This window comes from Condylostylus longicornis, unplaced genomic scaffold, assembly GCF_029603195.1.
Source record: "Condylostylus longicornis isolate FDR11 unplaced genomic scaffold, ASM2960319v2 ptg000004l, whole genome shotgun sequence".
In the NCBI taxonomy this organism is placed as follows: Eukaryota; Metazoa; Arthropoda; class Insecta; order Diptera; family Dolichopodidae; genus Condylostylus; species Condylostylus longicornis.
The window spans coordinates 6,805,884-6,818,055 of NW_026577973.1; the positions used below are offsets into that span (position 1 = coordinate 6,805,884).

Below are 12,172 nucleotides of genomic sequence, written 5' to 3' on the forward strand. Positions count from 1 at the left end.
GTTGTTGATTTTCCAAAAAAAAAAAAAATTACTTATCTTATCAAACTTGTAAAAAAAAAAATAAACAGTTAAAATACCGGTATAGAATGACGACGGTGAAATCTTATGTATGTGTATATTTAATGTATAAATCTACATATACATCCATATACATATTTCTTGTAATGCACAATGACATTGCATCTGAATTGTAATTTTTCTTCATTTGAATTACTAAAATATTTACAAAATCATGTTTACACACACACAAAAATGTAAGTCTATAAAAAAATGTAATTAATATATATAATATAAATGTATATATATGAATGTAGTGTAGTATATGTATATAAGTATATGAATATAAACAAATTAAACCAATTAATGCAACAGAAATCAAGTGGATATTTTTTTTAAATAATAAAAACCGAAAAAAATATTCTGACTAATTGAAACGAAATTCTTTAGAGAATTATTGAATTTATTTTTTAAAGTACTTAAATAAGTCCATAATTGGTAATATTTTTAATATAATTATAATGAGTTCTGTTGATATAGTTACCCAAATGATTAATTATAAAAATTATATTTCACTTCGCTTGAATGTAAAAACCATAGCTTAATTAAGTAATTAATTTAAGATTTTTAATAAGTATTTCACTGTGGTCATCAATTTATGAAAATTAGTAAAAAATAATAGGCAATAACTATAGTAAAATTTAATACTGTTTAAATTAAAATTTAATTTACACTTATATTATTCACTTTAGCAATAGAATTGATTTTTATTTTTTCAGATAGTAGTTATCTAAGTACACTCAGTATCTATAAGGAATTATATCCAAGAAGGAATTATAACTAAGAATAATTATAATTATACAGAATAAGTAAGTACTTATGTTATTTTATTAACATTGATAATTTAAACATAACACTCAACTTAACTGTTTCAAATTGTTCAATTTATTACTGATTTCAATATTTTTGACCCGAACATTCTTTATATTCTTATAACAAAAACAATAATTGTATTAAATTAACATTACTTTTATAATATAAGTAAATAAAAATTTCACGTTCTATAGGAAGTTTAATTTTAAATCTTAAATTACTTATATTATGTCATAAAATATACTATTAAAAATTATAAGAAAATTTTTTTAGAATTTTTTTTTTTAATAAATAAATATTTACCTTCATACCCAAAATATTTCGCAAAGAAAATTTACAAAAAAATACTTAACGTAGATTACGAAAAAAATTAATAAGTATGTAAATATTTTGCCTTTTCTTTAAGCTGGTATAAGTAATAAAATAAAATAAAATAAAAAAATTTTTTTACGCGAATAAATCGAAACCTTATCAGTTATAATTCAGGTAACACAGTTATGCAATTATTTGATATTTTTCATATTTGATTTTTAATAAAATAAGTAAGTATATAAAGTAAGAATACGAAGGAAAAAGAAAAAATATAAAAAAAAACTGTGACTTCATCATACCACCTTTTCGCGGTCATAATATTTATAAAAACCATGACTTCATTTTTTAACTTTTCAGCAAAATAAAATGGGAATGAATTTTAAGTGTAGAATTTTTTTTTTTAATGCAAATTTTACTTAATCTATAGGTAGTAAAAATTTTATTTTTATATTGTTTTTCACAAAATCTACTTTTTATACTAAGAGAGGTATTGTTTTCGTATTTAATTAATAAATTTGAACATTTGAAAATTTTAAAAAATATACTTAAGTAATAATGATCGAAATGTAGTTTTTCTGTTTCTATTTTCAAAGAATTTTGTAAAACATATAAGTATTTAGTTTCTGTTCAAATACTGTGTGCTTACTAAAAGTTAAAATGGATTAATTTCTTTACTTTCTCAACTACATAAGCCCTTATTTAAAGATTCAAAGTGAAGTTCAGTAATCATAGTTAAAATCTGCTCTCTCTCTCTCTGTCTCTATGCATAAAAGAAAATTAGTTAGTAAATTTTACGACACGAACCACAAAAAACAATTTTAATAAATATTGAACTGTAATTTTACGCTACTTAAATTAAATTTTTAAGATTTATTTAATGTACTTATAGTATTAAGCAAATTATCTTTAAAAAGAATATGAGGCGCACGTTTAAATATGATGACCAAACCAAAAATTATTATGTTTTTTTTTTGCATATTATTACAATATTATTTTTATAATTTTTAATATTATTCAGCATTATGTCACAACTTAAGTAAATACATACGAGTATACCTAGTTTTGATGATTCAGATTTCATTTGCAAGTTGTTAGTTACATTAAAAGAATGGATGAATTTTTTTTCTTTTACTTTATTCACTTTAATTAAAGAATTTCATACTAAAAGGAGTGAATCTCAATATAAACATGACAAAATGACAAAATTCGCAAAAAAAATTTTTATTACTTACTTATTTACTTTAATATTATTTTTATAAGGAGCACCGAATGACTAATACAATACTCGAACAAGATTGAGCAAATAGAAATGATTAAGTAAGAATATTGCTATAAATTAATTTTTAAATAAGAAGATTTAATAGAAAAGGATATCCAAAACTTAGTTAAGTACTACGTAAACGTAGTTACATATTAAGTATGTATAATTTTTGCAACTAAGTTGACAAATATTTATTTTAAATAGTGGTTCAACTATAGAACAATAGGTGCTACCTACACATACATGTACTCATTTATTATTATTGCTTAACTTTTAATGTAATTGTAACAATAGTGGATATTAAATGGCAGTAATGTTAGTATACAATTGAAAATATAAAATAAATCGAATACTTTATGTTACCCTGGCCTAAGACAATACACATATTATAACTATTATGTATTCGTATTTAATAAAAGAATTTAATCAAATTTTTCTTCTTCTTTCACATTTTATTTTTTTCGTTAAGCATATTTAAGTATCAATAAATTTAAACTAAAAATTGAAAATAAGATAAAAAGGAATTTGGGATACAAATATTATTTTTATTAATTTTAAATCGAATATAATTGTGATTTATTGTTGAATTGTAAAAAATTGGCAAAATTCCAATATCAAAATATCAAAATAATTATAAACGATAGATAATAAAACAAATAATAATGTACAAGATGCAACATACTAATTAACATACAATTCATTAATCTTAATTATCTTTGCAATTACTTATAAGTACGCCAATTATCAAATTAAAGAAATAATTAAATAGGCACCTATGTACTCGTTTATTTTTGAAAAAATAATATGAAAAGAATACTTAAGTAATATGTACTAGAATACTAATTTATGTAAAATGCATAATTTTTGAAATATAAAATTCCAAAAGTTTCTTCTGTTTTAGATTTTACACAGAAAAATTCTCTTATTAAGGTCCAAATTTAATATTGTTGCTTTTTTGATCTTTAAAGCGTTAACAAAATAAGTTCTATAAAAATATTTTCAACATTTTTATGTGTTAAAACACATTAATATTTAAATATTTTGTAATATTACTATCACTATCAAGAATAGTAAATTGGTTGTTATTTTATCTAGAAACTTATCGAAAATACTCATGTGGTGTATGTTAAATACACAATGCCTTATTGCATAATATAATTGTTCATAAAAAAAATTGGTATTAAGCACATGTAGTTATAAAATCATGATTCATAAAAGCTTCCATACTTGTATTAATTTTTTTAATTAAAACTTTTCATTTACATATTTTATTCAAATCGCTTAATTTTAATGCATAGCCTTTTCAAAAATTTTGTGGTTTTATTCAAAATTAATATTTAGTAACAATAATTAAAATTAGAGGGAACTTCCTTGAATTTTTTACGCATTTATGTACATATCTAAGTACTTAGATAATTTTCTTTTTAGTTTTCAAACTTTATTTACTTATTGATAACGAAGTTTTACTCTATACGCTATTTTGTATTAAAGTTTAACAAAATTTTGCCTTTTCTATCTATCTATCTATCTATCTAATTGTGTAAGGTATTTATAGCTATAAGTACAATTACATTTTGAAAAACAACGAAAAAACTCGAAAAAGCTATAAAATTCAACTCTATTTTTCCTATAAGATTTTCCATTTTAATAATAAATGCCTAAAAATTCATAAAATTTATAAAAAAAATATCTAAAATATCGAACTATCTAAATGCCCTTTTATTCATATCCTCAAAAATTATTAATCCCAATATTTAGACTATTACTTCATTAAGTAATAGAAAAATAATTCTTGGTGTATTAGTTCGCCTATTAAAATAGCACCTATTATTTTTATTAAAATTGTTATTAAAATTAGCACGCTTTGCTATAAAGCACTCCTAATAAACTAAGTTCAAGACTTTGTTGGTTTAGTTTATATTGTTATCAGTAATTTGAAATTTTAAAAATTTTGAATTAAATTTTTTAATATCCTGTTACATCATTAAAATTATTATATAATAGGGATTTTTATTATGATTTATACTTGTTGATAATAATGTAGCTAATATTTTTATGCACAGTAAGTAGTACACAACGCGAATGTCAAGAACATGAAGTTCCACCACAATACCACATAAAAAATTACAATATCAAGTTCTGCTTATTACTGTGAATCAAATAAGAAAAACTTTCTCAAACTTTTGTAGATTTTCATATTGTCGTGCATAGTAAGCTTGTTGCATAAATTGATATTTTGACTAAAGAAATGACTTTTTTAGAATGTGTAAATTTTATAATTTAAATGACATCTACATTTTCTTACAAATTATAAACTCTACTTTTAAAATTTTAATTGGAAAAATAGTAAATCACTATTTATAATTAAAATAAGTTTACATTTTCACACAAAGAAAAGTAGGAGGACATAGTATTAAATTAGTTGCTACCTTTTCAAAGATTAATGTAATAAAAAAGGCGATTATTAAGGTGCGAGAAGTAAGTAATAAAAAAATAAAATTCTAAATTTTTTATTTAAGTATACGTATCTACCTAAATAATAATATGTATGTATGTATTTTTACACTAATGTACTATGTGGAATGAAACATAATTATGTCCATTTGGAATTTCAAATCTCTTTTACTTCTAAAGCAATCATTATGTCAAAAGTCAGAATTGAAACTTTGTTGTTGGATAGCAAAATAAATAAACTATAACGAAAAAACTATCCAGTTAACCGAATTTTTGGTTCCTTTACACCCAAACGCAGCAATATTTCATATGTGTTTGACATGGACTTTTTTCACTTTCAAAATAATCCATTCTGTACATACTTAAGTATTTAATAAATAATATAGATATATCAAAAATACCTTCTACATTGTCACTATCGAGCACTACTGCACTTTTCTAATTAAGTAAGTATAACAAAAATTGAAAATTTTTTGTTTCTTTACAATCTACGTAACAAATTTTTTTATTTTTCTTTGATATGACATTGTGTTTCACTTGAACTTTACTACACCACGATTATACATTTCAAGCTCCTTAATTGAAAACAAATTTTAGTCTCCAAAATTTTCTAATTTTAAATTAGAATAAAAAAATCAAGCTGGAATCCAATAAAAAATTTAACTTCTGTAGCTTCATGGTATTTTTTCTTATTTTTACAATTTTGCGTTGCTTGTGTTTGTATTTTATATTTTATAAAACTTCTTAAACCTACATGTATATATGTATATATATGTATGCAGATACCTACAAGTAGGTACTACCATACATATATTTTTTATGTTAAAATTTCTCTTTATACTTTTATACATAACCATTATATACTTTTATATTGAATTTTTGTTTTATTTTTTATAAATTCTTTAATGAAGTTAAAACGATTTTTTTTTATATCAAATAAATGGGTAATTTGTAACACAAACACACACCTGTTGAGGATATTGTTGATCTTGTTGTTGCTGATATAATTTTTCTTGTTCTTGCTGTTGTTGTGGATAATTATTATAATATCCTTGTTTTTCGTTTTCAATAAATTTATTACTATTATTATTATTATTATAACTATTATTTGAATTATTTTTATTAATATTATTATTATTTTGTACACCACTTGCTGAATTTCTAATTTGTTGTTGTTGTTGTTGACCGCTATTTGAATAATATTGACGACCAAAATCTTTTACACCCGTATGCGCACGCGGTCTTTCATCGACTAAACCTGATGATGAATATGGTTGTGAATGATATTGATGCTGCTGTTGTTGATGTTGTGATTGTTGTTGTTGCTGCTGCTGCTGTTGATTTTGTCCCATTGGTGATAATCCCATATTAATACCGGTATTTGCACCAACACTATTACGATCGGTGACGTAGCCGGTATTTTCACCGGTAATTGCATTTGTATTTCGACTCATACTATTGCGTCCAAACATGTTTTCATTCAAAATATATTAAAAAATTTTTGTTGTAAAAAGAACTTTGTTTGTTTATTTGGAAAAAAAAGAGAGAGGAAAAAAGCTTGTTTTGATGTTGATATTTCTATTGGTGTATTTTTACGTTTTCATATGTAAATGCTTTGTTGGCAAATACAAAATAAATTTTTACGTTAAAATGTAATGTTTATAATCTTCTCTGTTCTCCTTATAATTATTCTTTTTAGAAAGAAATGCTTTTCTTTTCAAGTATTTAGTTTCTAAATTAACAATATTGTCACAATAATATAATAGAAATTAGTTCAATTTCTATTAAAATTAAATTAGCTTAAAAGATCTTTTTCTCTTAATTTTTTGATATTGTCACGTATAAGTTTTCTCTTTATTGGCACTAAGGTTTCTCTTTATTATGATCTGGCTATTCTTTTTGATGTTTCTCTTCTTTCTCCTTGTTTATCGAATGTCAATTTGAAACTTTTCTAATGCACTCATAAAAAATTTCTGAGTAATTTTAGCTTTCCCTCTTTGTTTTTATTTCCGCTCAAATTTTTTTGATTTGGTTTCTGGTAACTTCAATATATTTTTTTTTGTTGTTTCTGTTTGATTGAATACCTAAAAATAGAGAGAAATTATATTGTTTTAATTTTTTTAAAATATGATTTATTTATATTAATAAAAGTATTCATATACATACATACATACGTATATGTTGTATTAATTTTGTATGCTTCATATTTCATTTATGAAAAAAATATAATAAATTTAAAAAAAAAAAAAGAAAAATAATGCTAAATAATTCAAAAAGGAAAAATTGCGGAAAAATTAAATGTTTTATTGGACAGATTTATTGCGCCTATAAGCATGCCATAATTAACATCCATATACATTTAATTAAAATTTATTAGTTTGGGAATTTATTGTGTGTTAATAAAAAAAAATTCAGTTTTTAAACAAAATTTGGCAATTCAATTAAATATTAATTTTTCTTATAGACAATAAGAATTTATAATAAGAATTTGTAATTGCTTTTAAGCATATGTCGTTGAATAATTCTTGGAGAGGTTTGCAATTCGTTTCTCCAAAAAAGTCGAAAAAGATATTTGAAAATTTTACAATACGCTTTACCGTATCTACTCAGAAAAAGGAAACAGAAACTTTCTGTAACAGAACGGATAAAATAAATAAAGTTGGGTCAAATCAATAGTTCGTAAAGTAGCACTTTTTCCTTCAACAAAACAAAATACTGTATTTAAAACCAATCTATTACATTATTTAAATTAATTTCATAAATATACCAAAATATTTCAAAGATTGCATGCACTTAGGACGGGACAAAAGAAAATATTGAAAGAGGCATTTATTCGAATTGAAGGGTTAATTGCTTTGTTTAAGAAAAATAATTTTTGGTGTCGCTGAAGGTAGAAAAAAATTTTCTTCTAATAAAATAAACTATTTATTAGTATGTCAAAGCTTTTAAAATTGTAGACTCCCACAACCCATTTCATAGATAGATATAGAAGAAAAATAATATCAAAAATTTGAAAAACCGGGTTTTATGTAACAATTAATTTTAGCAGCCATTTTATCTTTTTAGTATTCTATGTCGCAACTTTTTTGCGTTTGAAATTTTAAAAAAAATGGCTGACGACGGACAGAGTGAAACTAATAAGCATCTTTTTTCAAATTTTTTTTGAAAAAGTGTTAAAAAGTTGAACTTTTTTAAAGAAATTAAGTTATGAGAAACTTATTCAGCTCTCTATAAACTTTTTATCCTGTCAAAAATTCAATATCCACAGAATTCGAGCTTTGAAAAAAAGGAAACAAAATCGAAATTTGTTACAAGAATGTATAAAATATATATACATATTTTATTTTATATGAGATATTTTACTAACATTTTATTGAAAATCAATAAAATTACAACTTTTAAACCGAAAGAAAACTTATGTTCCTGAACTGTAAAGCCTTATAATATGATTTTAACAGAAGAAATAATTTTAAATTCCATAAAAAAATATATTTTAAAAAAAATCTTTATTAAATTTTAAATATAAATTCTACATACTCAAAATGGTTTTTTACAGAATTTTTTGAGAATAGAGACAATATAACAAATTTATATTAACATTTTGTATTAGACTTTTTGTAAACAAATTTAATTACTAATCTCTGAACTAACAAAGTATATAAATGCGAAATTTTAAATAAGATTAACATATTATTTGGGTCCAACTTTGATATATGTAGTTATATAGCTTAATATAAGTAAGATTACAAATCACATTATTCATCCATTAAGTATTTATCTTATTTCGATTTCCATATAAAAAATAAAATAACAAAAAACCTAAAAGAACTGAAAACTTTCTATAATATTAAATACTCCTATACTATACATAGGCATGTACATGAAAACACACAAACAAAACTATTAATTTAATTTTAAGTACCTAAATATTAAGTGTATAATTTAAATAATATATGATATCGATATAAACATAATGTACATATTTGAAAACTTCTCTGCCCCAATTATCACACACCGATAACTCAAATATCCACAGGGCATTGGTTATTTACTTTATATACATATACTTACACTAAGGGTGGTTAACTTCATGATGTAAAAAGTCAAGCATATCATTCTTAAAAAATGTTCGATTTATGGTGAAATTTTGAGTTTAGTAAGAAATTACTTTTAAATAAATTAGAATAATTTTCAATACAAAAGTATTGTACTTTATATATTTTATATATATTAAGGCATAAAGATGAAAAACATTAATTTATTCAAATTGGACTTAGGTAATATGGAACTTGACCCATCTGGTGTCTAAAAAGTACAACTTAAATAAACTAAATTAATTTTCACAAAACATAAACCAAGAAAAACATATTAACAAGCGGCAATAAGTTGAACGATTTCATTAAAAAGTCTTGAACACTATTCATATATTCCTGCTTTTTGACATTTCTGTGTGAGGATTAAATATTCTATTGACATAATTATGGGGTTCATTTAATCATTAATTAGAAACAAAACCAAGTCAACCTAGAATGAATCAATTGTAGTTTAGAGGGTAAAAACTTATTTATTTTGTGTTTAATTATGTTTCTAATTAAATTGAATTATTCAAATAGCCATTCATTGTGTAATATGCCACAATGAATGGCTATATTTAAGCATAATAAGATGTAGAAACAAGATAAAATTTTATTACATAATTCAAAACTTAAATTACAGGATTTAAATGTATATACACTTTAAAATTTTGGATAGAATATAAACATCGAAATCTATAATTTAAAATTCAAATTAAAAGTTAATACAAATCATATGAATTATTTCCAACGCGTAAAAGCCTTAACATAATAGAATTGAATTTCTCTATAATTTTTTTGAATTTTACAACCCCTATGTGTACCGTTAAAATGTCTAGCAAAATTTTGTGCACGAATCAAATTTACACTATAAAGTAGTACTCGTCTCCAGCCTTATTCTACTAGACGCGCCCAGTTTTTCACGTCACATTTTTGTTTTTGTATTCTGCTAGACGCGAAATATGATGTGACAGAAGAAGTGAGACTCGAAATTTTTTGAGGTTAAAAAGTTAAAAAAATTATTTTCAAATAAACTGATGACAGAAGGAAGTATAAATAACAAATAGTCAACTAGAGGAAGAAAGATGTTTTCGAACATTTTTTGGGTTTAAGGTAAGTACAAAATTAAGAAAATTAATTTTAAATTAACTCAATTAAATTAAAATTTCTACCGATTGGTTACTTTTACTTTAAAATTACTACTACTTTGGAATTAAACGAAATCGAAAATTTCGCATAGTTTTCATTCGGATTGTTGTGTTCGGAATAAATAGAAATGTTCGGAATAAATAGAGAGAAACAACCAGTTAATGTTATACAAATAAATATTTATATATATGTATATATATATACATATATATATATATATATATATATATATATATACATTTTTCTTTTAAAATTTTAAATTATAAAAAAAACGTGTACGAAATAAAATGGTAAATTTTTATTTTATAGAAATATAAAATATTCAAGGACAAATTTTATTATTTCAATATTATTTTGAATGTTTTCACTTAATCCAATATTATAAGGTTTACGTTAAAAGGTTATATATAGGTGTATGTACCTACCTAACTACTTGCTATTATAAAATGTATCCAACTTTAATATCATTTCTGTTCTTCTACCGTTTGTTTTTTTATTCGTAAATGACCCAAATTTTCAAAGATATACATTAAATTTATTTTTATGGATGCAAATCAAATTCCCTTCGATGCTATTATAATACTTATGATCCTTATAATATTAAATTAATGTTAAAATATTTTAGATATTGATATTGATATTGATATCAACAAAATTTTAAATCCTAAAATCTCTATAAAATGTTTTATATAAACATTGTATGTAAGCAGTGATGTGATTTAAATAATTTAATAATTATGGTTCTAGAGAAAATCTATGTAACAATATATGTATTGTTAACAGGATATAGAAAAGTTTCATTTTAAAAGCAAATTTTATAACTCTATATAACATTAAAGGAAAGCTTGCCAAATATCATTGACAAAAATTAGAAAATAAAAATATTAAGTAATAAAGTTGGGTCAAACCAATGATTTGTAAGGAAGCGCTTTTTCTTTTAAAAGTTTAAAATAGTGCTTGTAAAAGTAATCTGACATTATTTAAATTAATTTCAATTCATAAAACAATTGTATACATTTAGGATGAGCAAAAAAAAAAAACTGGAAAGATGCATTAACATATTAACTGAACTCGACGGTTAAGCAAATGAGTTAGCATGACATTTGGCTTTCTGCAGTTATAGTAACTTGGAAAAGCTTGCAATCTCAGAAATATAAGCTGCCAAAAATTCAAATTTTACAAATTTCGAGTTGCGATATCTTGAGAGCAGCATGAATTAGGAAAAAATTTTCTTCTAACAAAGCAAACTATTTATTATTGCCTGCTTAAATTTCACACCAACTTGTACATATTATCGTCTAGAAGAAAACCGTTATAAAAAATTTGAAAAAAAACGGACTTTATATTGGTTAATGGTTAATTTTGTCGGTCATTTTGTTTTTTAAAACGTCAAGAAAGCTATGCCGTGGTAAAAAAAGTTCCCCACTACTTTTTTGCGTTTCCAGAATTCAAAAAATTTTTATCGTTTCGATACAAAAAAATAGTCAAAAGTTGGCTTTTTAGGGCTTTGAGGGGGATAGGTAAAAATTTTGCTCTTTGGAAATAGGGTTTTAGTAAAAACCAAATCATGTATAAAATTTTGGCTTTCTATCTTCAACTGTGTAGAAGTTTTAGAACAGACAAACAGAAAGACGTGCGGTTGGCCGGGCGAACAGAGTAAAACTAATAAGCATTTTTTTTCAATTTTTTTTTTGAAAAAGTGCTACGAAGGAACTAAGTGAAATACATTGATCAAATTTTGAAAGAACACCATTTCAGGATTCTAATGTAAATTAATAATTGAATATGTAAATTTCAATATGTAAAATTCAAACTTAACTGAGACTATAGAAATAAGACGAAATGGAAATGTCAATTTTAGCAACAAAACTTTCACTTAAACTGCAATACTATATTTTAAGAAATGATTTTGTTAAATCTTTACGAACCGCGGTTGAAATTAACCACTGCATAAATGTAAGTACTTAAATGTAGGAATATTCTTACAATGTATTAAAGAGCATTATGTCTTAAAAAATATAGTGTATATAAGATATGTATGTATATATTTCTA

At 23.1% G+C, this 12,172-nt stretch overlaps 1 protein-coding gene across 4 annotated transcripts in view; it reads right to left on the bottom strand.

Annotated features, from left to right (window-relative positions):
* LOC129612573 (filamin-A) overlaps positions 1–6,571 on the bottom strand; it is a 133,779-nt gene extending 127,208 nt beyond the window's left edge. For 2 of the 4 annotated variants that reach the window (XM_055526249.1, XM_055526244.1), the window contains exon 1: positions 5,866–6,571. In XM_055526249.1, the coding sequence (XP_055382224.1) occupies positions 5,866–6,369 (504 nt within the window). In that variant the 5' untranslated portion in view covers positions 6,370–6,571. The remainder of the gene's footprint in view (positions 1–5,865) is intronic. The other 2 variants (XM_055526264.1, XM_055526255.1) reach the window with 1 other exon arrangement.
* Positions 6,572–12,172: the final 5,601 nt, after the last annotated feature.